At 46.6% G+C, this 25,378-nt stretch overlaps 2 protein-coding genes and 28 non-coding genes across 30 annotated transcripts; all 30 read left to right on the forward strand.

Moving 5' to 3' along the window:
- The first annotated feature begins 92 nt into the window (after window positions 1-92).
- Window positions 93-166, forward strand: Trnan-guu (transfer RNA asparagine (anticodon GUU)). The gene has a single exon. It is a non-coding gene; the product is annotated as a tRNA-Asn (tRNA).
- A 76-nt stretch (window positions 167-242) lies between these two features.
- Window positions 243-316, forward strand: Trnan-guu (transfer RNA asparagine (anticodon GUU)). The gene has a single exon. It is a non-coding gene; the product is annotated as a tRNA-Asn (tRNA).
- Window positions 317-592: 276 nt separating this feature from the next.
- On the forward strand, window positions 593-666 carry Trnan-guu (transfer RNA asparagine (anticodon GUU)). Its single transcript has one exon. It is a non-coding gene; the product is annotated as a tRNA-Asn (tRNA).
- Window positions 667-742: 76 nt separating this feature from the next.
- Window positions 743-816, forward strand: Trnan-guu (transfer RNA asparagine (anticodon GUU)). The gene has a single exon. It is a non-coding gene; the product is annotated as a tRNA-Asn (tRNA).
- Window positions 817-1,093: 277 nt separating this feature from the next.
- On the forward strand, window positions 1,094-1,167 carry Trnan-guu (transfer RNA asparagine (anticodon GUU)). The gene has a single exon. It is a non-coding gene; the product is annotated as a tRNA-Asn (tRNA).
- A 76-nt stretch (window positions 1,168-1,243) lies between these two features.
- Trnan-guu (transfer RNA asparagine (anticodon GUU)) lies at window positions 1,244-1,317 on the forward strand. The gene has a single exon. It is a non-coding gene; the product is annotated as a tRNA-Asn (tRNA).
- Window positions 1,318-4,042: 2,725 nt separating this feature from the next.
- On the forward strand, window positions 4,043-4,116 carry Trnan-guu (transfer RNA asparagine (anticodon GUU)). Its single transcript has one exon. It is a non-coding gene; the product is annotated as a tRNA-Asn (tRNA).
- Window positions 4,117-9,125: 5,009 nt separating this feature from the next.
- Window positions 9,126-9,199, forward strand: Trnan-guu (transfer RNA asparagine (anticodon GUU)). Its single transcript has one exon. It is a non-coding gene; the product is annotated as a tRNA-Asn (tRNA).
- Window positions 9,200-9,275: 76 nt separating this feature from the next.
- Trnan-guu (transfer RNA asparagine (anticodon GUU)) lies at window positions 9,276-9,349 on the forward strand. The gene has a single exon. It is a non-coding gene; the product is annotated as a tRNA-Asn (tRNA).
- Window positions 9,350-9,425: 76 nt separating this feature from the next.
- On the forward strand, window positions 9,426-9,499 carry Trnan-guu (transfer RNA asparagine (anticodon GUU)). Its single transcript has one exon. It is a non-coding gene; the product is annotated as a tRNA-Asn (tRNA).
- Window positions 9,500-9,575: 76 nt separating this feature from the next.
- Window positions 9,576-9,649, forward strand: Trnan-guu (transfer RNA asparagine (anticodon GUU)). The gene has a single exon. It is a non-coding gene; the product is annotated as a tRNA-Asn (tRNA).
- Window positions 9,650-9,725: 76 nt separating this feature from the next.
- Trnan-guu (transfer RNA asparagine (anticodon GUU)) lies at window positions 9,726-9,799 on the forward strand. Its single transcript has one exon. It is a non-coding gene; the product is annotated as a tRNA-Asn (tRNA).
- Window positions 9,800-9,875: 76 nt separating this feature from the next.
- On the forward strand, window positions 9,876-9,949 carry Trnan-guu (transfer RNA asparagine (anticodon GUU)). The gene has a single exon. It is a non-coding gene; the product is annotated as a tRNA-Asn (tRNA).
- A 141-nt stretch (window positions 9,950-10,090) lies between these two features.
- LOC119406790 (uncharacterized) lies at window positions 10,091-11,257 on the forward strand. The gene has a single exon (XM_037673524.2). It carries the CDS (start codon window positions 10,091-10,093, stop codon window positions 11,255-11,257), a length of 1,167 nt encoding a protein of 388 aa, XP_037529452.1.
- Window positions 11,258-13,729: 2,472 nt separating this feature from the next.
- On the forward strand, window positions 13,730-14,976 carry LOC125760318 (uncharacterized). The gene has a single exon (XM_049420211.1). The coding sequence runs from the start codon at window positions 13,730-13,732 to the stop codon at window positions 14,849-14,851; it is 1,122 nt and encodes a 373-aa protein (XP_049276168.1). The 3' UTR covers window positions 14,852-14,976.
- Window positions 14,977-14,984: 8 nt separating this feature from the next.
- Window positions 14,985-15,058, forward strand: Trnan-guu (transfer RNA asparagine (anticodon GUU)). The gene has a single exon. It is a non-coding gene; the product is annotated as a tRNA-Asn (tRNA).
- Window positions 15,059-15,134: 76 nt separating this feature from the next.
- Trnan-guu (transfer RNA asparagine (anticodon GUU)) lies at window positions 15,135-15,208 on the forward strand. Its single transcript has one exon. It is a non-coding gene; the product is annotated as a tRNA-Asn (tRNA).
- Window positions 15,209-15,284: 76 nt separating this feature from the next.
- Trnan-guu (transfer RNA asparagine (anticodon GUU)) lies at window positions 15,285-15,358 on the forward strand. The gene has a single exon. It is a non-coding gene; the product is annotated as a tRNA-Asn (tRNA).
- Window positions 15,359-15,434: 76 nt separating this feature from the next.
- Trnan-guu (transfer RNA asparagine (anticodon GUU)) lies at window positions 15,435-15,508 on the forward strand. Its single transcript has one exon. It is a non-coding gene; the product is annotated as a tRNA-Asn (tRNA).
- A 76-nt stretch (window positions 15,509-15,584) lies between these two features.
- Window positions 15,585-15,658, forward strand: Trnan-guu (transfer RNA asparagine (anticodon GUU)). Its single transcript has one exon. It is a non-coding gene; the product is annotated as a tRNA-Asn (tRNA).
- Window positions 15,659-15,734: 76 nt separating this feature from the next.
- On the forward strand, window positions 15,735-15,808 carry Trnan-guu (transfer RNA asparagine (anticodon GUU)). The gene has a single exon. It is a non-coding gene; the product is annotated as a tRNA-Asn (tRNA).
- A 76-nt stretch (window positions 15,809-15,884) lies between these two features.
- On the forward strand, window positions 15,885-15,958 carry Trnan-guu (transfer RNA asparagine (anticodon GUU)). Its single transcript has one exon. It is a non-coding gene; the product is annotated as a tRNA-Asn (tRNA).
- A 76-nt stretch (window positions 15,959-16,034) lies between these two features.
- On the forward strand, window positions 16,035-16,107 carry Trnan-guu (transfer RNA asparagine (anticodon GUU)). Its single transcript has one exon. It is a non-coding gene; the product is annotated as a tRNA-Asn (tRNA).
- A 76-nt stretch (window positions 16,108-16,183) lies between these two features.
- On the forward strand, window positions 16,184-16,257 carry Trnan-guu (transfer RNA asparagine (anticodon GUU)). Its single transcript has one exon. It is a non-coding gene; the product is annotated as a tRNA-Asn (tRNA).
- A 76-nt stretch (window positions 16,258-16,333) lies between these two features.
- On the forward strand, window positions 16,334-16,407 carry Trnan-guu (transfer RNA asparagine (anticodon GUU)). The gene has a single exon. It is a non-coding gene; the product is annotated as a tRNA-Asn (tRNA).
- A 76-nt stretch (window positions 16,408-16,483) lies between these two features.
- Trnan-guu (transfer RNA asparagine (anticodon GUU)) lies at window positions 16,484-16,557 on the forward strand. The gene has a single exon. It is a non-coding gene; the product is annotated as a tRNA-Asn (tRNA).
- Window positions 16,558-16,633: 76 nt separating this feature from the next.
- On the forward strand, window positions 16,634-16,707 carry Trnan-guu (transfer RNA asparagine (anticodon GUU)). The gene has a single exon. It is a non-coding gene; the product is annotated as a tRNA-Asn (tRNA).
- Window positions 16,708-16,783: 76 nt separating this feature from the next.
- On the forward strand, window positions 16,784-16,857 carry Trnan-guu (transfer RNA asparagine (anticodon GUU)). The gene has a single exon. It is a non-coding gene; the product is annotated as a tRNA-Asn (tRNA).
- Window positions 16,858-16,933: 76 nt separating this feature from the next.
- Trnan-guu (transfer RNA asparagine (anticodon GUU)) lies at window positions 16,934-17,007 on the forward strand. Its single transcript has one exon. It is a non-coding gene; the product is annotated as a tRNA-Asn (tRNA).
- Window positions 17,008-17,083: 76 nt separating this feature from the next.
- On the forward strand, window positions 17,084-17,157 carry Trnan-guu (transfer RNA asparagine (anticodon GUU)). The gene has a single exon. It is a non-coding gene; the product is annotated as a tRNA-Asn (tRNA).
- The last annotated feature ends 8,221 nt before the right edge of the window (window positions 17,158-25,378 follow it).

Below are 25,378 nucleotides of genomic sequence, written 5' to 3' on the forward strand. Positions count from 1 at the left end.
GAGCCCTCCCGGGGCGATGCTTCGCTTTATTTTTATTTCTTCACACTGGCTTCGAAGGAGTGTTCTGACATTGGTGAGAGTGCAGCACGACTGTCTCCGTGGCGCAATTGGCTAGCGCGTTCGGCTGTTAACCGAAAGGTTGGAGGTTCGAGCCCTCCCGGGGGCGATGCTTCGCTTTATTTTTATTTCTTCACACTGGCTTCGAAGGAGTGTTCTGACACTGGTGAGAGTGCAGCACGACTGTCTCCGTGGCGCAATTGGCTAGCGCGTTCGGCTGTTAACCGAAAGGTTGGAGGTTCGAGCCCTCCCGGGGGCGATGCTTCGCTTTATTTTTATTTCTTCACACTGGCTTCGAAGGAGTGTTCTGACACTGGTGAGAGTGCAGCACGACTGTTCTCGTTTTGTCGAAATGCAGAAAGTGCAGATGGATGTACCGGAGTGGGTTCCCAGAGTGGAGTTGTTGTTACACATGCCAAAGTTTTAACATGTAGTCAGCTAACAGCTGGTGGTGTGTCACTGTACTGTTCCCTTGTTTACGATTAGTGTATGTTAGTGTATGAAAATACTTTGTGAGGCAATAAAGAAAAAAAAAGCCTCCGTGGCGCAATCGGCTAGCGCGTTCGGCTGTTAACCGAAAGGTTGGAGGTTCGAGCCCTCCCGGGGGCGATGCTTCGCTTTATTTTTATTTCTTCACACTGGCTTCGAAGGAGTGTTCTGACACTGGTGAGAGTGCAGCACGACTGCCTCCGTGGCGCAATCGGCTAGCGCGTTCGGCTGTTAACCGAAAGGTTGGAGGTTCGAGCCCTCCCGGGGGCGATGCTTCGCTTTATTTTTATTTCTTCACACTGGCTTCGAAGGAGTGTTCTGACACTGGTGAGAGTGCAGCACGACTGTTCTCGTTTTGTCGAAATGCAGAAAGTGCAGATGGATGTACCGGAGTGGGTTCCCAGAGTGGAGTTGTTGTTACACATGCCAAAGTTTTAACATGTAGTCAGCTAACAGCTGGTGGTGTGTCACTGTACTGTTCCCTTGTTTACGATTAGTGTATGTTAGTGTATGAAAATACTTTGTGAGGCAATAAAGAAAAAAAAAAGCCTCCGTGGCGCAATCGGCTAGCGCGTTCGGCTGTTAACCGAAAGGTTGGAGGTTCGAGCCCTCCCGGGGGCGATGCTTCGCTTTATTTTTATTTCTTCACACTGGCTTCGATGGAGTGTTCTGACACTGGTGAGAGTGCAGCACGACTGCCTCCGTGGCGCAATCGGCTAGCGCGTTCGGCTGTTAACCGAAAGGTTGGAGGTTCGAGCCCTCCCGGGGGCGATGCTTCGCTTTATTTTTATTTCTTCACACTGGCTTCGAAGGAGTGTTCTGACATTGGTGAGAGTGCAGCACGACTGCCTCCGTGGCGCAAAGTCGCCAGGACCTGATGGCATAGGGGCAGGGTTTTATAAAACTTTCAAAAGTGAAACTACGGTAATGCTTTATCACGTTATTGCTGAAGCATATAAAGTTAATCAACTGCGCCCCTGTCCTTTAGGGTGAGTCACGTCATACTCATACCAAAAACTGAAGACGCAGAAAAGTTGCAGAAAAGTAGAAACAATAGACCACATGTTCCTCGACTGCTGGGACGCTGTGTTTTTATGGGACGTACTGCAGCGTACCATCAAAAAAGATTTCCCCTTAGACCCCCCTGGAATTCGATATCTCTCTGTTGAAAGTGATGACGGGACACCTTTTGATCTGATAATGTTGATTACACTCCACAGCATATGGAAGTGCAGGATGGCCATACGGCACGCTGATGCGGACGCCCGTCCGGAGCGTCAATACTTCAGAGAAAGCGTAACCCGTTTTGTTGAAGAACAAAAACTTCTTGAAGATGTTCCTGATTGGTTAGATCGTGTAGAGCTTCTTTTGCAAATGAAGGAGGTTTAGAGCGTCCTCATTAGTCCCAGTATGGCCTTTCCTTTTTTTCCTGTCGATCCCTCTCCCTTTTTACGCAACCAGTGTTTGTATTGTAAATAGCGTTTCTTCTTGTTTTTGTTTGTTTCTTGTCAAAAGCAGGCAATAAAGAAAAAAAAGTGTGGAAAACTATAGGCCCATAAGTCTTACGAATGTTGACTATAAAGTTTAAATGAACGTTCTGGCAAAGAGACTACAAACAGTAATTACGAGTATTGTTGGTGCACACCAGACGTGCGGTATAAAAGGACAAGCCATATTTAACAATGTTCACACGGCGAGAACCATTTTAGAATGTTGTGATGCAAGTGATGGCCACATAGCGATGATACAATTAGACTTGCAGAAAGCCTTCGACAAAGTGAGTCATGAAACATTAATTGCGCTATTGGATCACACTAATGTTGGTGGAGTAATACGAGATGGTGTGAGAATGGCATATCAGAACTGCTATGCTAAACTCGTGATTAACAAAAAACTTAGCGCTAGCATAGCTGTGACATCTAGTGTGCGGCAAGGATGCCCTTGTTCCGCTCTGTTATTTGTCATCTACTTAGAACCCTTTTGTTTAAAATTGATGAGCAACACAAAAATAACAGGATACCACTTCTTGGCACATGAGATAAAAGGTTTAGCGTACGCAGATGATATCGCGATATTTTGTGAAAATAAGAACAGCATACAGGAGGCGATAAGAGAAGCAAAATCATTTTGTGCCTATACTGGAAGCGCCATCAGCTGGTAAAAGTGTTTGGGCTTTTGGCATGGTGAGTGGAATTCCAAACCATAGTACTTTGAAGGGATCACATTCACCACCACGCCGTCCAGGTATCTTGGAGTGCCTTTAAAATATTATCAAGAAACCACTGAACAATGGGCTGATGAAACTGAAAACATTCGGGCAAAGGCAACCAAGTGGGGAGGATGTGACCTTTCGATCCTTTAACGCGCAACAGTGTGCAACGTGTCTCTTGTAGCAAAAGTTTTTTTACATGCTACATGTATTATGTATGTCTCGAATATGTGTACAAAGGTTGCATAGAATATTTGCAGTGTTTATTTGGAAGTCTACTTGGGAATGAACTGGCCGAATTAATCTTTTTCACAAGCTTAAGAAAGGGGGAGTGGGATTGTCGCATTTGTTCCTCAAGCAGGTTATTCTAAGATTTTTTTACTTAAGGGATCAAAATGATGAATTCTTGCGTGCGGTGATGCAAGTGAGACTACGTGATAAGCTACCACAGTACATTGTATCATCGTATTCTCCAACGCAGGTAGCGGTGGGAGGTTTTTAAAAGAAGTTGTTTATGGCTTTCACTTCCTCCAAGTGCACTTTTCGTTAGAGTATTTGTCATCGGTAACCAAAAAACAACTGTATAAGGATTTAGTGAATATCATGTGCCCAGTGCCTGTATACCGTAATAGGTATGTATTAGGATCTGAGAAAGATGTGTTTAAACGTATTAACAGAATGCCTGTAAGAGCGTCAACTAAAACCTTTTTCTTTTTGCTACACACTGGCACGCTCCCCGTTAAACCATGGCTAAAAGATAAGGGATTCTATCTACCATGGGGTGTAAATTACTTGATATGCAATAAGCCGGAAACAATCGAACACATTTTCTTAGATTGCTTTGATTCTGTGTTCATGTGGGACATCCTCCAGAGAACTTTAAAAAAAGATTTTCCACTTACGCCATTCGGAATACGCTTTTTGCCTTGGGAACAAACAGAGGATGTGCCATGTGATATGATAATGCTACTAACCATGCACAGTGTCTGGAAAACCAGAATGGATATCAGGCATGAAAATGAAGCACCAAAAGCCGCCAAGGTATACCTTCATGAATACTTGCTGTACATTAGAGATGTGTTACACGAACTTCCTGAGCCACCTGACTGGCTACCCATGATAGAAAAACTGCTCACAGTGAAATATTATTAAATCAGTTGCACGGGAAAAGATGTCAGTCCCGTTTTTAAAATGTGTATTTGAACATGTTGTGAAGCATTGAATTCAAAGATAAGAATTCCTATGTAAAGTGTGTCTTGACAAAAGCAGGAAATAAAGAAAAAAAAAGCCTCCGTGGCGCAATCGGCTAGCGCGTTCGGCTGTTAACCGAAAGGTTGGAGGTTCGAGCCCTCCCGGGGGCGACGCTTCGCTCTATTTTCATTTCACCACACTGGCTTCAGAGGAGTGTTCTGACTGTTGTGAGAGAACAGAACGCCTGCCTCCGTGGCGCAATCGATTCCACTTCCGGCCGCCACGGGTGACGGACGTGTTTTCATGGGCTCGAACGAGCCAGTGCTTGCGGCACAGTTTATCCGCGGAAACAGGGACGCTATGGAAGATAACCAGGATTATCAAGTACTGCTGCCGCATCTGCCGAAAGGTCGTATTGTTTTGAACACAGTATTTTTGCACGGTGACCTACAAGCGAGACCGTACCGAGTCGAAGACTACAGGGATGCCCTCGCTCAATTGGAATCGCTACCTGAGGTGGAAGCCTTAGGTGCATTTCAATTGAATCATATGTGGGCCGTGACGTTCAAAAGTTGTGAAGGTATGCGAAAGTTGTTAGCTGCCGGAAATAATGATGTGAAAAACAGGTAGTGCCTGGTGGTAGACCCAAAAAACCAGGAGGTTCGAGTGAAGATACACTGGGTGCTCCACAATGTAACAAATGAGGATATACGTGTGGCCTTCGAGCCGTATGGCGAAGTCACAGAAGTGAATAGGGAACGCTGGCGCGTGTCTGGTGTGTCAGAGAAAGGTTCGACAACACGTATGCTAAGCCTGAAGCTAAAGACAGGGGTCACAATTGAAGACGTTCCCCAACAAGTACGTGTCGCCGGAGAACTTGCTCTCGTCCTAATTCCTGGAAAGGCCCCTCTTTGTTTGCGCTGCCAAGGAAAAGGTCACATCCGCCGTGACTGCCGAATCCCTCGATGCCAGCGGTGCCGACGCTTTGGCCACGACGAAGCCCAGTAGGTGCCTACGTACGCGAACATAACGGGACCCGCGAAAAGCAAAGATGCTTCTGAAAATTTCATGGACGAAGTTGAAGCCGAAGAAGCAGCAGCGATGGCGCCGGAGAAACCCAAAAAGCCGGAAACGCCCCCCAGTACGACGGTGAAACAGGTGTTGATAGCGAGCGACCGAAAGAAGTCGAAAGAAACGTTAGCAGAACCAAAAAGTGAGGCACCCCAATATAACATGACCGCAAACCGTGTGGTAAAAGCGGCTGTGCCGTGCGACTCTTCGAAAGATGAGAGTGAAGCCATGGAAGGCATCGCATCGATGTCCGCCAAACGAGGGCATAACGAAACCTTCGAAGACTCGGACCTTCCTAAGGATACAAGCGGCGGCCCTCCGCCACCTAAATCGGCTTTGATGCGACGAATGTCGTTCAAGCCGAAACCGAACATTCCTCCTGACGGACGACCAGAGGCGAAACCGCCGAGCTAAAGGCGGGGCCTCTCTTCCCTTGCGCAAGCCAGCGACATGCCTCCTCTAAAACAAAGACGTTTAGACGCTGCTGCGGAGTCCAGCCACCGGACATCTGTTGAGATGGAAGACACGGGGCAGCTGGATGATGCCGACTGTGAATTGCCGCAGCATGGTGAACCCTCTTATACATCTCTGCGCTGAGGTAAACGCTGTGCGATCTAAGTGCTCCTCACAAATTAAGAACGGAAAGCTTACCGGGTCCTTACGAATCGCCACTTTGAATGTACGTGGACTAGCAGCCAAGAAGCGTCAAAGTCAAATTAATCGTCTCTTTCTCGAAAATAATTTAGATCTGGCAGCTGTGCAAGAAACCAAGATTGAAAGTCAGGAGCACACGGATCGTATGGTGGAAACTTTTCGAAGGCACTATAATGTTTGTGTGAGCCACGCAAAAGGTACATCCGGGGGCTGCGCAATTTATATAAGAAACAACGTAGGCATTGAAAGTGAAAAAGTTGTAGCGTCAGAGGAGGGGCGCTTGATTGTGCTTGATTTTTTGTATTCTGGAAAGGAATGGCGTGTTATTTGTATTTATGCACCAAACACTGATAATGAGCGTGTTGTATTGTTTGAAACAGTAGAACAGTGTCTGAAATGTGAAAAATGCCTTATCATGCTAGGTGATTTTAACTGTGTTTGCATGGCTGAAGATAGAGTTAGAAGTGTGCCTGCACGAGATAAAAGTGAGCGACTACTAATCCCGCTGCTCGAACAATACTACATAGAAGATTTAGGATACCTACTTTCAAAAGTAGGCCGTCCCACTTTCACGCATTACCAACGCGGAAGCTGTGCTAGGCTGGATAGGATATACGCTACGGTCTCTCTTGCCAAAGAGTGTGTTAACTTCGAAGTTAAACACGTATCTTTTAGCGACCATAGCCTTGTAACAGCCACACTTGGAACCAATTTTAAAAAAAGCCGGTTCAACTGGGAACTATGGAAGTTCAACGTGAAACTCTTAGAAAACGAAACATTTACACAAAGTGTAAAACAAATAATCGAAGACATGGTATCGACAAAAACACACGGATGGATAGCGGAGTGGGAAAACTTTAAAAACGCGGTCAAAATGACTGCGATTGAAAGGGGAAGCATACTTTATCAGAAAGAAAAGATTAAAGGGAAAGAACTTCAATGTCAGCTCAATTATCTTATGTGCATGGAAAGCGCAAATCCCGGCTTATATACGAAAGAAATACGTGAGGTAAAAAACAAGCTTGAACTTATCGCAGCAGAGAAGTACAAAGCAGCAGTGATAAGAGCACGAGCTGAAAAGATATGGATGGGTGAAACGCCCAACAAGCGTGCGCTGTGCGACGAAATAAGATATCAGTCAAAAATGAAATACGCCAGATTCATTATCACAATGAAGTGACGTGTGAAAAGAGCAAGATCGAAGATGCATTTGTAGAATACTACAGTGAGTTATTCACGAATAAAACGAACCATGCAGCTAGTTCTAAAGCTGCGATCATTAATTTAATGCCAAAGCTTGAAAATGAAATCAAAACGCGAATGGAGCTGCCAATAAGTGTGAACGAAGTGAGAAACGCGATTAAGGAACTAGCCGTAGGGAAAACTCCGGGACCCGATGGATTAGGGGCCGCCTTTTACAAAATGTTTATTGAAGAGATCAGTCCGATTTTACACGAGGTCATCAGCGAGGCGTACGAAAACAAAGCGTTGCCTCCCTCCTTTCTTTCTGCTCATATGGTCCTAATACCAAAGACAGATAATCCAGACAAACTAATGTCAGTAAGAGCTTACCGCCCAATAACTCTTACAAACGTAGACTATAAAATATATACAAAAGTTCTAGCCAAACGATTACAAAGCGCTGTCAAGCTGCTCGTAGGACCGCATCAGACGTGCGGCATAAAGGGTCGTTCGATTTGTACCAATGTGCATGCAGCGTTTTAGAGTGTTGCGACGCCGTGGCGGTTGCTATGCTCCAACTTGATCTTGCTAAGGCGTTTGACCGTGTCGCACACGAATTTCTTTTTTCTTTGCTTGAACACGTCAACCTTGGAAAAGTAATGCTGGAAGGTTTAAAAATGGCTTACAGTAATTGTACAGTGCGAATAATTGCGAACAAGAACCTTACAAGAAGCATTGACGTCAGGTCATCCATAAAACAAGGCTGTGCGCTGTCTTCTCTGCTTTTTGCGCTATACCTTGAACCTTTCTGTCTCAGCTTAATTAACAACAGTAAAATTAATGGCTTCGTGCTTCAAACGCAACAAGTCAAAGTTCTCGCATATGCTGATGACGTTGGTGTTTTCTGCACTGATCGCAAAAGCATAGAAGAGACGATAAGCGTCACCAAGGCATTCTGCGAACAGACAGGATGTGCGATAAACTGGGAGAAGAGCATCGGTTTCTGGCATGGCACGTGGGACGTTAAGCCGCAATCATTCGCGAGCATCAAATGGTCCAACACACCCTCTGCGTATTTAGGTGTACCCCTGGAAAATTACCACCAGACAGGAGATAACTGGGACGACCTGACGTCAAAGGTGAAGGAAAAAGTTGGTGGATGGCAAGGCCGTGAATTGTCAATGTTCGCGCGTGCGAGTGCTTGCAATGTTTTCCTGATTGCAAAAGTGTGGTATGTGCTACAGTTTCTATGTCTCGCGTAAATGTGCAAAAATTGCACCGTATTTTTGCGGTCTTCATTTGGGGTTCAAATTGGGAAAGAGTCAGCAGAACAAATCTTTTTCGTTCACTGAAAGACGGGGGCCTTGGTCTTTCACATCTGTTCATCAGACAAATTGTGTCGCGGTTTCTGTTTTTACGGGACCAGAAAGACCCGTTCTTGAGAACCCTTATGCATGTGAGGTTAAAAAAATGCAATTCCTGATTTTGTTGTGTCTAGTGCAGCTGCAATTGATGGCGGTATAAAAGGCTACCTCAAAGAAGTGGTGATGGCATTCAGGATACTTCAAGTACGATTTTCACTCGAGTATTTGAGTCTTGTATAAAGAAAAAAGCTGTACAAACACATGATCACTGTAATGATGCCCACACCATTATATAGATCACTAAACCATAAAGGCCCCGGGCAAGACGTGCTAAAAAGAGTTAAAAAAATTACCGTTAGAGGATCTATAAAATCGTTTTTCTTTAAATTACACACGAACACATTGCCTGTGAAAACATGGCTTAAAGACAAAGGCATATTTATACCGTGGACGACAAACTGCACCCTGTGTAACAAACCGGAGACGATCGAACACACATTCATTGACTGCTGGGATCCAATATTTTTTTGGGATGTGTTACAAAGAACCCTGAAGAAAGAGCTACCAATAACACCACATGGAATACGTTATCCTTCAGTGCAGAATGAGTGTGGTGTTCCATACGACATGATAATGTTATTGGGGCTTTACAGTCTCTGGATCACACGCACGGCCGTGAGGCATATGGATTCTAAAGCCAAATCGACACGGGAAAACTTTATTGAATGTGCAATGTATGTGCGCGAGACATATCGAACATTGGTTGAACCTCCAGATTGTATGGAGGTATTTGATGAATTGGTGAAAATGAAATGCTTTTAATCTATCACAATGGTCGAGTAGACCAATGTGGTTTTTATACATATGTATTGCTTTATTTCTGAAAAAAAGGGTTATTTAAAAAAAAAGCCTCCGTGGCGCAATCGGCTAGCGCGTTCGGCTGTTAACCGAAAGGTTGGAGGTTCGAGCCCTCCCGGGGGCGACGCTTCGCTTTATTTTTATTTCTTCACACTGGCTTCGTAGGAGTGTTCTGACACTGGTGAGAGTGCAGCACGCCTGCCTCCGTGGCGCAATCGGCTAGCGCGTTCGGCTGTTAACCGAAAGGTTGGAGGTTCGAGCCCTCCCGGGGGCGACGCTTCGCGTTATTTTTATTTCTTCACACTGGCTTCGTAGGAGTGTTCTGACACTGGTGAGAGTGCAGCACGCCTGCCTCCGTGGCGCAATCGGCTAGCGCGTTCGGCTGTTAACCGAAAGGTTGGAGGTTCGAGCCCTCCCGAGGGCGACGCTTCGCTTTATTTTTATTTCTTCACACTGGCTTCGGAGGAGTGTTCTGACACTGGTGAGAGTGCAGCACAACTGCCTCCGTGGCGCAATCGGCTAGCGCGTTCGGCTGTTAACCGAAAGGTTGGAGGTTCGAGCCCTCCCGGGGGCGACGCTTCGCGTTATTTTTATTTCTTCACACTGGCTTCGTAGGAGTGTTCTGACACTGGTGAGAGTGCAGCACGCCTGCCTCCGTGGCGCAATCGGCTAGCGCGTTCGGCTGTTAACCGAAAGGTTGGAGGTTCGAGCCCTCCCGGGGGCGACGCTTCGCTTTATTTTTATTTCTTCACACTGGCTTCGTAGGAGTGTTCTGACACTGGTGAGAGTGCAGCACGCCTGCCTCCGTGGCGCAATCGGCTAGCGCGTTCGGCTGTTAACCGAAAGGTTGGAGGTTCGAGCCCTCCCGGGGGCGACGCTTCGCTTTATTTTTATTTCTTCACACTGGCTACGTAGGAGTGTTCTGACACTGGTGAGAGTGCAGCACAACTGCCTCCGTGGCGCAAGGTGGTGTAGTGGTGACTTCCGGCCACTGCTGTGTACGGACGTGTGCATCATGCGCTCCGTAGGGGCGGATACAGCGGCCCAGATGGGTCGCGGAAACAGGATTGTCGCCGAAGATGAACAGGATTACGAAGTCGTTTTGCCGCAGTTGCCTACAGGTGCGTGTGTTATGAATACTGTTTTTCTACACGGAGATATCAAGGCAAGGCCGTATCGTGTTGAAGACGTCCGTGACACTTTGGTTAGTCTGGGTATGTTGCCTGAGGTACTCGCCTTAGGCGCTTTCCAGATGAACCACGTCTGGGCCGTGACTTTCAGTACGGCGCAAGCCACGAAAAAGATGCTAGCACTTGGTGACGTAAAGATAAAGGAAAGGCGCTGCCTCGTTATCGACCCGAACAAGCAGGATGTCCGGCTAAAGCTTTATTGGCTTCTGCATAATGTACCGGATGAAGATGTGCGCACCGCACTCGCAAACTATGGAAGAGTGACAGAAGTATCAAAGGAACGTTGGCGCGTCCAAGGTATCGCCGATAAAGGAACCTCGACCAGGACTGTCACCCTGCAATTAAAAGCGGGCTTGACAGTCGAAGACCTACCACACCAGCTCCGAGTGGGCGGCATAACAACGCTTTTGGTTGTGCCAGGACGAGCACCGCTTTGCTTACGATGTCGACGAACGGGACATATACGCCGGGACTGTCGCATACCCCGGTGTGGTCGGTGCAGACGCTATGGTCACGAAGACAGCGAGTGTGCCCAAACATACGCCAGTGTGGCCGGACCTGTGGCTGGCGACCATCTCACGGAGCACATAATGGACCAAGCTGATGCAGAAGAAGCAGCGGAAAGCAGAAATCGGGGTCCCATATTCACGCCCCTCTCTAAGGGCCCGAAGGACGAAGGAAGCGAAGCGGCTCAGGCTGAACAAACGGGTCAGCAGACCAACAGCGTGAGCTCTATACCGCGGGACCAAAGCGACAACGAAAATGAGCAAGGTATTGGGTCGTCGACTGGACAACCTGAAGATATGGACGTCACAAGAGCGGGGACAAGCGCAAAGCGAACGCTTGAAGATGTCAGCAACGAGGACGCAGAACCAGAGAGGACAACAGGAGGTGAGCCGGCAACGAAAGCGGCAACGCTCAGGCGACCCAGCTTGAGGTTCAAGCCGAACATCGCTGCGGGCACACGTCCGCCGCCGAAGCCACCCTCGTAGCCACGGAGGAAGACAGTCAACGAGGGACCTAATTCCATAGGCGCTCAAGGACATAGCGAATATGGCTTCATCATTATGTGACGCGTGTGGAAAGTACACGCCTTGTACGTGTCTATCCACAACTTCAACGGTGGAAGCCAGGGATGTGTCAATCGGCGAGGTAAGAACCATGCGGTCCGTATCTTGCCCGCGGCCTTCACAGCCCATAACTACGTTGCGTATCGCAACTTTAAATGTGCGCGGACTTCGATCTAAACGAAAGCAATATCAGGTTAGTCGTCTTTTCCTAGAGGACGACCTCGATATCATAGCGGTACAGGAAACGAAGGTCGAAAGTCAAGAACAAACGGACCGCATGGTCGAACCTTTTCGGTCCCGCTATAATGTTTGCATATGTCATTCTGTTGGCACCTCTGGAGGGTGTGCTCTCTTTCTGCGGAACTTTTAGGATTTGTTGAAGAGTATGTTCATGCTAGCGATGACGGCCGTCTCGTTTTGTGCGATTTTGACGGTTTTGGTAAAAAAATGGCGCATCATTTGCGTATATGCACCGAATAGTATAACTGAGCGGTTATCCTTTTTTGCAAGTATCGAACGGTATTTAAAATCTGAAAGAAACGTGATAATTCTGGGGGATTTTAATTGCGTGTGCTTCAGAGAAGATAGAAGCAAAAGACTATCCGTTCGTGATCAAAGTGCTTTGTTGCTGTCAGAGCTTATGCAAGAGGGGGGTTTTGAAGATGTAGGAAACGTATTGCAAATTGGAAGTGGCGCTAAGTTTACGCATTTCCAGCGCGATTGCCATTCCCGTTTAGATAGAGCATACGTATCAGATGTACTCGTGCCGCTATGCAACAGTTACGAGCACAAACCGGTAGCTTTCAGTGATCACAGTGCCGTAATGTTTTCTCTGGGAGTGAAGAAGAAAAGATCAACCTTTTCTTGGAAACTGTGGAAACTGAACAATAAATTACTTAGTGATGTAATCTTTGTGGATAAGGTAAAAGTACTTATTGAAAAAGTGCGCTCGTCTGAGTCGGGGCGAATGGTCGCTGCATGGGAACAGTTCAAGGAAGAAGTTAAAATTGCTGCAATTGAAAGGTCTTCCATGTTACGCTACAATGAAAAAAGAAAGCAAAAAGAACTACAAGGTCAGCTAGAATTCTTGTTGTCAGTCGAAAGCACGCGACCAGGCACTTTAACTAAAGAGATTAGAGAGGTCAAGAACCAGCTCGAGATAATGGACACTGAAAAATACAGAGGAGCAGTCATACGCGCACGCGCAGAACACCTTTGGCTGGGGGAAACACCGACGAAACGCTCGCTGAGCGAAGAAAAGCGCTACGCCTCGCGTAAAGAAATAAAACAGATTAAATACGGAGGAGTGACTACCACGGACAAACAGATGATAGAAAGCGCGTTTTTGGATTATTATAAAGGACTTCTTGGGTGCAGCGGTAACAGAGAAGCAGCCTTGGACAGCGAGTTTTTGTCAATAATGCCGACACTAGATAAGGAAACCACCGCACGCCTTGAAGAGCCAATATCAGTTGGGGAAATTGAAAGGGCCATTAATGAATTAAGTGAAGGGAAAACGCCCGGCCCGGATGGACTAGGCACAGCTTTTTACAAAGCATTCAAGGATGAGCTGTCGGAGCTCCTGTTACGCCTCGTAGCGGAGGCTTACGAGGTAAAGGAAATGCCGCCGTCCTTTCGAAGGTCACATATCGTACTCATACCCAAAAGTGAAGATCCAGTGAAGCTCTTGTCAGTGAGTGCTTATCGTCCCATAAGCCTCACTAACACTGATTATAAGGTTTTTATGAAGGTACTCGCCAAGAGACTGCAAAGCGTAATACGGTTAATCGTAGGACCGCACCAAACATGCGGAATTAAGGGCCGAACAATAGGAACCAATATCCACACTGCGAGGAGCATACTTGAGTGTTGCGATGCATGGGACAGCCAAGTAGCAATGTTGCAACTGGACCTGGAAAAGGCTTTTGACCGTGTTATGCATGATGTACTTTTTTCAATATTGAAACATGTAAATGTAGGAGATGTTATTTTAGAAGGGGTGAAGATGTCGTATAGGAATTGTTTTGCTAGCATCGTAATTAACAAGGAAGTCACTGCAAACTTTCAAATTGCAAGGAGTGCCCGTCAGGGTTGCCCGATTTCCCCCTTGTTATTTGCTATCTACTTGGAGCCCTTTTGTTTGAGCATAATCAATAGCGACAAGATACATGGTTTTAGGTTAATGACGGCTGAGGTCAAAGTACTGTCCTACGCAGATGACATCGCTGTTTTTTGTAAAGACAGAGGGAGTATTAGTGAAGCAGTCAGTGTAGCAGATAAGTACTGCAAGTGGTCAGGCAGTGCCTTAAACTGGGATAAGAGTGCAGGTTTTGGCATGGTACCTGGGACGAAAAGCCTGAATTTTTCGAAAAGGTTAAGTGGAGCTCCGTGCCGATGAAGTACCTCGGTGTGCCACTGCAGAAATATAATGATCCCAGTGAATACTGGAACGACGAGACAGAAAAATTAAGGGAGAAAGCGAACAAGTGGGGAGGAAAAAACCTATCAATATTCGCGAGGTCAACAGTTTGCAACTTATTCTTAGCAGCCAAAATTTGGTATGTACTTCAGGTGCTGTGCATGAACCGCTCAAATGTACAGAAGATACACAGAGTTTTTGCCACTTTTGTTTGGGCCTCCACGTGGGAACGCACGAGCCGTACAAATCTTTTCCGGTCAGTGAAAGCCGGTGGGTTGGGATTAGCCCACTTATTTCTAAGGCAGATTGTTTCCAGGTTTATGTTTCTGCGAGATCAGAGCCATCCTTTCTTACGTACTATGCTACAAGTTAGATTATGCTGTTATCTACCCGAATTTGTTGTATCCACTTGTTGTGCTGGGCGTAGCGGCATTCATGGTTATCTCAACGAAGCTGTTTCGGCTTTTAACATACTAAAAGTACGTTTTTCTTTACAGTACCTTGGTGTGGTGACAAAAAGACAATTATATAAAGACCTTATTGATGTAATGCTGCCTGTGCCGATGTATCGTGCGATGTATGAAAAAGGTCAGGGAAAAGACGTTCTTAAAAGGGTTAAAAGAATGGTGGTACGGCCATCAGCAAAGACCTTTTTCTTTCAGCTACACACTGGTACACTTCCCGTAAAACCATGGCTGCAGGAAAGGGGCTTATTTGTTCCCTGGTCTGTTAATTGTCTCCTATGCCGCAAACCAGAGAGTGTCGATCACATTTTTTTGGACTGTTTGGATGCTACGTTTCATTGGGACATCCTACAACGAACTTTAAAAAAAGACTTACCTTTGACACCCCATGGAATCCGTTTCCTACCGGTTCACAGTGACAGTGGCATACCGTACGACATGTTTATGCTGTTAAGTATGCACGCTATTTGGAAATCATGCATGGCATTTCGGCATGTTGACGCGAATGCCCGTTCTGTCAGAGAATACTTCATTGAAAGTATAGCTTACATAAGAGATGCATACAATGCACGAGAAGAACAGCCGGAATGGCTCCCTGTACTGAATGAACTTGTAGCACTAAAGCGCTTTTAAACAATTTATGCCAAACAAAGTGTGATTGGCGGTTTTAATGCATTGTTAAATACTTCTTGTCAAACTACACCTGTTTTTTTTTTTGTGTGTGTACACGATGTACCTCGTTCTGAATAAAGAAAAAAAAAAAAAAGCCTCCGTGGCGCAATCGGCTAGCGCGTTCGGCTGTTAACCGAAAGGTTGGAGGTTCGAGCCCTCCCGGGGGCGACGCTTCGCGTTATTTTTATTTCTTCACACTGGCTTCGTAGGAGTGTTCTGACACTGGTGAGAGTGCAGCACGCCTGCCTCCGTGGCGCAATCGGCTAGCGCGTTCGGCTGTTAACCGAAAGGTTGGAGGTTCGAGCCCTCCCGGGGGCGACGCTTCGCGTTATTTTTATTTCTTCACACTGGCTTCGTAGGAGTGTTCTGACACTGGTGAGAGTGCAGCACGCCTACCTCCGTGGCGCAATCGGCTAGCGCGTTCGGCTGTTAACCGAAAGGTTGGAGGTTCGAGCCCTCCCGGGGGCGACGCTTCGCGTTATTTTTATTTCTTCACACTGGCTTCGGAGGAGTGTTCTGACACTGGTGAGAGTGCAGCACAACTGCCTCCGTGGCGCAATCGGCTAGCGCGTTCGGCTGTTAACCGAAAGGTTGGAGGTTCGAGCCCTCCCGGGGGCGACGCTTCGCGTTATTTTTATTTCTTCACACTGGCTACGTAGGAGTGTTCTGACACTGGTGAGAGTGCAGCACGCCTGCCTCCGTGGCGCAATCGGCTAGCGCGTTCGGCTGTTAACCGAAAGGTTGGAGGTTCGAGCCCTCCCGGGGGCGACGCTTCGCGTTATTTTTATTTCTTCACACTGGCTACGTAGGAGTGTTCTGACACTGGTGAGAGTGCAGCACAACTGCCTCCGTGGCGCAATCGGCTAGCGCGTTCGGCTGTTAACCGAAAGGTTGGAGGTTCGAGCCCTCCCGGGGGCGACGCTTCGCGTTATTTTTATTTCTTCACACTGGCTACGTAGGAGTGTTCTGACACTGGTGAGAGTGCAGCACAACTGCCTCCGTGGCGCAATCGGCTAGCGCGTTCGGCTGTTAACCGAAAGGTTGGAGGTTCGAGCCCTCCCGGGGGCGACGCTTCGCGTTATTTTTATTTCTTCACACTGGCTACGTAGGAGTGTTCTGACACTGGTGAGAGTGCAGCACAACTGCCTCCGTGGCGCAATCGGCTAGCGCGATCGGCTGTTAACCGAAGGTTGGAGGTTCGAGCCCTCCCGGGGGCGACGCTTCGCGTTATTTTTATTTCTTCACACTGGCTACGTAGGAGTGTTCTGACACTGGTGAGAGTGCAGCACGCCTGCCTCCGTGGCGCAATCGGCTAGCGCATTCGGCTGTTAACCGAAAGGTTGGAGGTTCGAGCCCTCCCGGGGGCGACGCTTCGCGTTATTTTTATTTCTTCACACTGGCTACGTAGGAGTGTTCTGACACTGGTGAGAGTACAGCACGCCTGCCTCCGTGGCGCAATCGGCTAGCGCGTTCGGCTGTTAACCGAAAGGTTGGAGGTTCGAGCCCTCCCGAGGGCGACGCTTCGCATTATTTTTATTTCTTCACACTGGCTTCGGAGGAGTGTTCTGACACTGGTGAGAGTGCAGCACAACTGCCTCCGTGGCGCAATCGGCTAGCGCGTTCGGCTGTTAACCGAAAGGTTGTAGGTTCGAGCCCTCCCGAGGGCGACGCTTCGCTTTACTTTTATTTCTTCACACTGGCTTCGGAGGAGTGTTCTGACACTGGTGAGAGTGCAGCACAACTGCCTCCGTGGCGCAATCGGCTAGCGCGTTCGGCTGTTAACCGAAAGGTTGGAGGTTCGAGCCCTCCCGGGGGCGACGCTTCGCTTTATTTTTATTTCTTCACACTGGCTTCGGAGGAGTGTTCTGACACTGGTGAGAGTGCAGCACAACTGCCTCCGTGGCGCAATCGGCTAGCGCGTTCGGCTGTTAACCGAAAGGTTGGAGGTTCGAGCCCTCCCGGGGGCGACGCTTCGCGTTATTTTTATTTCTTCACACTGGCTTCGTAGGAGTGTTCTGACACTGGTGAGAGTGCAGCACGCCTGCCTCCGTGGCGCAATCGGCTAGCGCGTTCGGCTGTTAACCGAAAGGTTGGAGGTTCAAGCCCTCCCGGGGGCGACGCTTCGCGTTATTTTTATTTCTTCACACTGGCTTCGTAGGAGTGTTCTGACACTGGTGAGAGTGCTGCACGCCTGCCTCCGTGGCGCAATCGGCTAGCGCGTTCGGCTGTTAACCGAAAGGTTGTAGGTTCGAGCCCTCCCGAGGGCGACGCTTCGCTTTACTTTTATTTCTTCACACTGGCTTCGGAGGAGTGTTCTGGCAGTGGTGAGAGAACAACGCAGTATAGTGGTTACAGTGCTCGGCTGCTGACCCGAAAGTCGCGGGCTCGATCCCGGCCGCGGCGGTCGCATTTCGATGGAGGCGAAATGCTAGTGGCCCGTGTAGTGTGCGATGTCAGTGCAAGTTGAAGAACAGCAGAAGGTCGAAATTTCTGGAGCCCTTCACTACGGCATGCCTCATAATCATATGTTGGTTTTGACACGTAAAACCCCAGATATTATTACTAGTTATCTCGGAGAAGAAAGGTTAAAAGATTGCACGGTATTGAATATGTTGCTAACGAATGCTTTGCGCCAGCAGATAAATAGAATATAAATGAATCATTGCAGTTTTTATGTCCTCAATGTAAACACGATGCGACACAAAAAAATATCGGTACCAGCGTTGTTGCTGCTCTAAACATGTCGGATGATCCGGTATTGCGAAAACAGTAATAGGCTTACGGACAAGGTAAGACTGCACAGTGGTATTTGCGCCGTCGTGCGGAGGCTTCTTATTGACGTTACTGTAAGTACATGGCAACCCGCTGGCTGGTCGGAAAGTAGAGCCGCGACACCGATGTATTAGAAAAGTGTCAAGCAAAAACTATTGACCGTGCCTCGTATAAAGTTCTGTCATGTTAAGCAGCCAAACAAATCCCAATAATTGTGTAGGAATGAAACTACTATGCTTCGAGCAAGAAAGACAGAACTTTCGGGATAGAAATAGGTATTTAATTAACGTTAAACAAAGTTGGTCGCCGTCAAGAAATTTTTGAGTAAAACTTTTTTGTACATAAGCGTTTGCGTCTTCATTATATTGTTATATAATAGCAAATTTGCAAATGTGTCGAAGTAACTTACGATACAATTGGGAAGCATCGTATTTGATACAATAATTCCGGAGGTACCTTGTATATGTAGCTCAAATACTTTTTGCCCGAGTATCTTGTATCGCACCGTGATAGAATTTCAAGATATATTTGCCCAGCCCTGGTCAACAGCGATGTAGTGATTTCATTGCGTGATTAAAATAATGAATCTATTGATATCGTCACTTTGACCTATGCTAAAATTATCCCCACCATCAGCCTACGCAACCCACAAATAAAGAATATGTGCTTAAAAAGTGTTGGAGGACCAATTTAACAGCGAAAAAAAGACAAGCGCGATTAAAAGGAATAGTGATTAAAAATCACATAGATATTTCAGCGCCTCAAATATATAAAACTGACAGCGAGGGCCAAACTGATTTAATAGTAAATAATCATAAGACAAACTATAATATATGCGTCAGCAATGATATTGGAAGGTGTGGAGGCTGTGTGTTATTTTTAAAACTGTCTATTGGTATCATTAAGGAGAGCGTCGTGACTGCTGGGAATGGGCGTTTAGTAATTTTTTAAATGTTTCTTATTGTGGGGGAAAATGGCTAATTATTTTTCTGTACGCACCTAACATAGCTAGAATTTTTTTATTACACAATGCAGCCACTTTCCTAAGGTGCGATCAACTTGTCGTGTTGCTCGGCGAATTCGCAAGTGTGTGTATGCCCGAATATACTGTCAAAAATGCTCCAGTTCACGACCAAAGTGTCAAATGTACCTGCGATAACTAAGATTATAGCTTAGTATAACGTCGTCGACGATGCATTCATGTGCAATATACACATCACCAGCAGCAAAGTTAGCTAGACTGCGTAGAGTGTATATATCTGGATGTATTTGTGCACAAACTCCTCGAAACATGATAGCTTCAGTGATCGCGGTCTTGTAATGGTCAAAATTTTCAGAAAAATAAAAACTACGAAGTTTAACTGAGACTTTTGGAAGTTAAATAAAAGGCTCATGAAAGGCCAGATATTTGTAAAAGTGCATTTTGGGCAAGTGAGATCGTGCGCGTGTTTTGAGTTCGTGCGTGTGTGCGCGCGCGCGTGTGTGTCGGGGGGGGGGGGGGGCGTGCGTGCGTGCGTGCGCGCGTGTGTGTGCGTGTATGTGTGCGCGCGTGTGCCTGAGTGTGCGTGTGTGTGTGGGCGCATGTGCGTGTGCGTGCGTGAGTATGTGTGTGTGTGTGTGCGTGCGTGGCTTGTTCGCGCTGCCAGGAACACACAAGGTGTGTGTATGTGTGTGTGTGTGTATGTGTGTGCGTGTGGGCGTGCGTGAGTGTGCGTGCGTGTGTGTGTGCGCGCGTGTGCTTGCGTGTGTGTGTGCGTGAGTGTGTGTGCGCGTGTGTGCGCGCGCGTGTGTGTCTGTGTGTGTGTGTGCATGGATTGTTCGCGCTGCCAGGAACACACAAGGTGTGTGCGTGTGCGTGCATGCGTGCGTGTGTGTGTGTGTTGTGTGTGTGTGGGGGGGGGGGGAGGGCTTCCAGAATTACCCTGCTAATTTCTCTCAATAAATAAAAGTCACGCGGTCGTTTATGCATTCACCGGCTTGTGTGTTCTGCAGAACTGATTTGCAATAAAAGCCTAATACCGAATGAGTTGCCTTTTTGAACTTTTTTCCTCAAGGACACTAGTGACAACAAACAAAAACATTCTATAAACGTGGTTGCACGAACCGTCACAGTTAGAATGTCGATAGCATTGTCCGGTAACCTGGTATTCCATAAACTCCTGTACGTATACTGGAATACTGCATAGGCTAAAAAGCTTTACCACCTCTAATTTTCGGGGCGTGTTTCCCGTGTTTCCCCGTGCACTTCCTGAGACTCCCTTTAGTGGGTGTGTCTGATCAATAAAATAACGATAAGGAGGTTAAATGCTCAAACGCCCTTCTTGCTGCTACGATACGGCTCTCTTGACATCACGAAGCGCGAAGGAGTGAATGGAACTTTCAAAACATCAAAGAAAATATTTTTTTTTTCCATTTGGTGTCGACCCATCGCACGCGTTCCTGCCCTATACCCAACAGATAACTGTAAAGCATGCCTAATGTACATAATGTGTGCGCTTTACTTCAGTTCTCTTCAATATGTCCGAGATATATCAGCGGCTCTTTAGCAGCAATGGAAGACCACACCAAGAAGCGCACACAACATTAGAAAGAATAATTACCATTCGAAGGGTCCTGGCAGTGGGCTGTATTCCTTTGACAACGGCTCCGAGAGTGGCGGCGGCTTCGTCTCGCTTACCTCTGGCACGTATACCTGCATTTTTACGAGAGTGAGCCAAATCAAAGCCCGACTTTTATATTCAGACAGGGATACGCAATTTCGTCCTCTTTACAATTGCGCAGCAGCCAATTATAACAACTTTGGTAGCATCTGATTGCGTTTTCTTTTTACATCGATAGCTCTACTCGTTCCAGTTCAAGCCCAGAAAACGACTTTGTGCATGCGTTTGACCTTCAAGCTCAACCAATGTCGATTGCCTCCTCTTTCTCCTCGCAAGTGCGTCGTCATAGCAACGGACATGGCCGGTGTCGGTTTGTTCTCCTCGTCTGCGCACCCCTCTCCTTCGGTCGGCGAGAGCCGCAAGCCGGCGAGCGCCTCGAGACATCAACTCCATTCAAATGACTGCCGCGCCGGCAATGCGAAGAGAAATGTCGACAGCATGCTGCTGCTTGCTGCGCAGGTGCCCCGACGCGCAGGGCACCGCCACGCAAAGGTCGGCAAACTCACTCATGAGTCGACTCAGACTCACTCAGACTCAGATCGAGTCGTGAGTCTGAGTCTGAGTAAGTCCGGCTGAGCAATATGTTGGTGAGTCTGAGTCCGAGTGAGTCAGGTTGAGGAAAATTTTAGTGAGTCTGAGTCCGAGTGAGTACGGTTGAGGACAATAGTCGTGAGTCTGAGTCGGAGTGAGCCCTAAGCGCAAAATATATTTCTTGAGTGAGCTCCACCTTTCACTGCGGACCTATGGTTCTATATACTCATCTATCAGCATTACTAAAAGCCTTATATCGGCTTATGTTTATACTCAAATCTATTCACACATACCTCAACGCACTAGTGTTCATGCTCCATCTCATTGTTTATTGGTCAGAGGCGTGAGTTGGAGGGGGGGAGTGTCATGAACTCCCCCTGCAAACTCTTTCACGGGACGTTCTTGATAGAAATATCTGTGCGAGTCACAAATTTCATAAAAGCGTCCTTACTGGATTGCAACCAGTGATAACTCGTATTTGAAGGTACAAGAACAAAAGGCGTATCGTAGAGCACCGATTATGTGCGATAATGGCGTTAACGAGCATTTACACCATGATTGGAAAAGCTACTTTTACACCAGCGGACTCATGAGTCGACTCACTCAGGCTCACTCAGAATCAGGTCAAGCCGTCAGTATGAGTCTGAGTGAGTCCGGCGGAGTAATATGTTGGTGAGCTTGGGTCCGAGTGAGTCCGGTTGAGAAAAAGTTTAGTGAGTCTGAGTCCGAGTGAGTCTCGTGGAGGAAATTTTCGGTGAGTCTGATTCCGAGTGAGCTCTCAGAGAAAAATATATTTCTTGAGTGAGTCTGAGTGAGTTCCGACATTTTTGCCGACCTAAGCCGCCACGGCATGCTTTCCGCGTTAGTTGCTTTTTTTTGCCTAACTTAAAGGGACCCTAAAGGCAAATAACAATTTATGTCATAGTGAAAGCTCAATGTATGACGACGTCTAAAACGGCAGTATTATCAACAGCAGTGCCCTACTTACCGAGAAATTAAGCTAAGTGTATCACACGATGAGCGCCACGAGTGGGACATTTTGGAAGTGATCCCGATGACGTGAGAGAGTTCGACTACAATTAATCACTCGAAATGAAACTAGCTGCAATAAATGAAGAACCCTCCGTGCATCAAGAGACGTAATAAAATGCTGCTTGTTCGTTTCTGTTTGAATCATGGAAAAAAGAACCTCTTTGGCGTTGCCATGGGGAACGGCGCACGTGGTTCAAAGGTTCCGTTGTCGCCGAACTGCGCTTAACCCGGCACCCTGCTTCGCTCACGTGGTCGCGTCTCAGTGGTACTTTCGGTATCGCGTACTGCCGCGTGTCTTTTGCGCACTCGTGAAAGTCGCTCTCACAGAAAGTTCGACAAAATGCCGCATGCATGTGATGTTGCCGGATGCCCGAGTGGCGCAAGCCGCCAGTGCACGCCGCCGCGCAGTAAAGGCGGGCAACGTTGGGCACGGCAGCAGTTACGTGAGAAACACCGCTTTCAGGCGTGTGATTTGAAGTGCGCTAACGCGATGCGGACCACTAAAACGTGATTTTATTTCAAAATAAGCACTTTCGTGGCACAAGAGTAGCACTACGAGGTTTCTCAGCCGTTATTTCAACAATCAACGTCGACTTAATATTTGCCTTTAGTGTCCCTTTAAGCTTGAAGTAGGTCAGGTGTCCTGTCACAAAAACTCGGTGGTTATGCGCCACTGACAGGGAGTATATGCCAAACAGCTCCTAGCATAGCACAGCCATGCATAGTATTGTATAGTATGACAAGGGGATCGGAAAGGGAAGTGAGGAGGATTGATACAATGGCGAGTAGGAGGGAGAGGGGAGGAAGAAGAGGAGGTGAGAGGGTTAAACCATAACATCGCCATTTACAATATAGCATTGCAAGGGACGTGGGAAAGAGAAGTGACGGTTAGGAGGATAGAAAGGGGGAGAGAGGGCAATACAGAAAGAGATAACGAAAGAAAGAAGAGAGAAGAAGAAGACGAAGTGTAGAAAGAGAAAAAGAAAGATGAAACAAAGAAGATGAAGACAGAACTCAATCTGCGTTGGCCAGGTGGTGGCGCTTGTTTGCCCGTTCCGCTAGAGTTACTGTATATGCTACCTTTAGGTATATACAGTAACTCTAAGTTCTGCTGCTTACTCAGATTTCACAGGCGTAGAAGTGGCTTTAGTTTGTTTAATTGCTTGAAGGGAAAGGTCGAGTTTTATTTGAGGTATGCTTGACTGATGGAAGTGAATCGACTGGCTCGATTTTGGATAAGTTCTAACATGCGGATAAGTACTCGTGCACGATAGAGATACCATATAGAGCACGCGAATTCAAGCTGTGGACCAGGGCTGGGCAAAGATACTTTGAAATTGTATCGCGATACGATACAAGATACTCAGGCAAGAAATATTTGAGATACAGATACAAGATACTGCTACAATAATTGTATCCGATACGATACTTGGCAATTGTATGTTAAGATACTTCGATACATTCTCAAATTTGTTTTTATAGATCCATATAATGTAGCACCAAACGCCTATTCACGAAAATGTCTACTTGCAAGTTTCTTAACGGTGACCTATGTTGTTTCATTTGAATGAAATGTCTGTTAGTATCTCAAAAAATTTTGCCCTTCTTGCTCCAAAGTACGTTAGTTTCCTTCCAAAAGAACTTATTGAGGCTTTTTAGCTTCTTCAAAGGACAACTCTCTGTACACTTCGCTGACAGCGTTTCTTGCTTGTCATTTTTTTCGAATAATGGGAGTCGCTACTCAACACGCCGACCAGCTAGCGGGTTGCTATAACCACAATAACTTTATTAAGAAGCGTTCGCACGACGGCGCAAATACCGGTGTGGACTTTTACCTTCTCCGCGAAAGACCGTTTGCGCAATACCGGGCTCTACAATACCGGGTTTGCGCTGTACAGGTGTACAGCAGCAGGAACGCTGATAATGGCATTTTTATTTTTTTTGGGGGGGGGGAGGGGGGGGGGAGGCTGGGGTGACGCATGGTGCATACTAGGGGTTTGAGACCTTTCGCTAGCGGTCCGACCAGCGCATATGACCGTCTTCGTCCCATTTGTTTTTATTTTCCTAAATAAGTAAATGCATGAGCTACATAGACATGACTGGTCTCAAGCATTCCTCTCGTGAGGACATGTGGCCACCATGTGCTGAAACATAACCGTGGAACAAAAACTCTATATATCAGAATCTGCGTCCAGATTTCACTTGTTGTGTACATCGGTATCTATGTTCCTCGAAACCTGGCTCCAAATCCCCTTCAGAAATGACCAATACGTATAAGACATGTGGCAAAGGCTTCCTTTCAAATGGCAACCTCATTTTGTTCAAACTGTCTGCGACCCCCGCTCCCACGATCTTCACTGTTTCGGCCCTTGAAACTAAATTTCGTGACTGCAGCCCGCAGGCTATAAGGTGAGTTTGAGACCCCTGGTGTATACGTAGAGGACGTAAAACTGCAATTAATTTTCATATTCTACTTATCTGCTGGCGTAAAGGATTATTTGCTGTTATACTGAATAACGTGCAATATTTTACCTTTTTTTTTTTTTTTCAACGAGAGAACATGTGCAACGCAGAAGAGTTTCAGACGTATTGTATAGTTGCACAAGGCGTCGCAGGACATCGCCGCTATTCGCGTTATTGTCACTTATAGCCACGATTACGTGGCGATTAGTAATATGAAAAAAGTTTAGGAATGCCTAAAACAGGAAAACAAATCTAAGTAGAATAGAGAGGTCGTTCTGTATCAAACATTCACATTGAATGAGTACAGAAACACAATGCAGACGGCGCCCTTAATAGCTATGAGAATGAAGTATCGTCAACTTACCCGTTGAGACAATAGAAAATTCAGTGCCTATGGAGAATTGCCTGAAACGGCTCGTTCGGACGCTCATGAATAAAACGGTGCATTCGGTATAACAACGTTTCTCGAATCCCCTTCCTAACATCTTTAAGGTGGCTCCTAATAATTTCCGTTGTTATAACGCAAAGTCACTTTCGCTATTTTCCTAAGCGGTAAGCAGAATGTTTTGCACTGTATATTCAAGGCACGCCAACATAATTTGATATTTGTTTTCAAAATTGCCTTGACAACGTGTAAATGTGTAAAAAAACAGCAGAAATAAAGCGGGCAGTTAAAAGAATAAAGCAGACATTTTACTTTCTGAGCGCGTTACAAAATACGTAATGCAGTGACCAGACCGGAAAAATAATACAGAGATATAGGTAATGTATGGGATGCAAAGGGCGAGCTAAGAAAGCACTTGTGCTAATAATCAAATTATGATTTCCAAAATTATTTGAACAAATGTAACAGTAAGTGATAAATACGGTAAGCCAAGTATTTTCTGTTAGGTAAACGCTTGCTCTATTAGGTGTAGCATCAGTACCAGTAGCGCTAAAGTTGTTAGAATCTTATTTGCATATAAGTTAATTCATCGCATTCAAGTCAAACTTGCATCCACGAGATCCTTCAAATCACTGATATGTAAAA

This window comes from Rhipicephalus sanguineus, chromosome 10, assembly GCF_013339695.2.
Source record: "Rhipicephalus sanguineus isolate Rsan-2018 chromosome 10, BIME_Rsan_1.4, whole genome shotgun sequence".
Classification (NCBI taxonomy): Eukaryota; Metazoa; Arthropoda; class Arachnida; order Ixodida; family Ixodidae; genus Rhipicephalus; species Rhipicephalus sanguineus.

Bases quoted from the DNA above. Each gene is read 5' to 3' on its own strand.
- LOC125760318 (XM_049420211.1), top strand. From the start codon at position 13,730: ATGAAGTACCTCGGTGTGCCACTGCAGAAATATAATGATCCCAGTGAA.
- LOC119406790 (XM_037673524.2), top strand. From the start codon at position 10,091: ATGCGCTCCGTAGGGGCGGATACAGCGGCCCAGATGGGTCGCGGAAAC.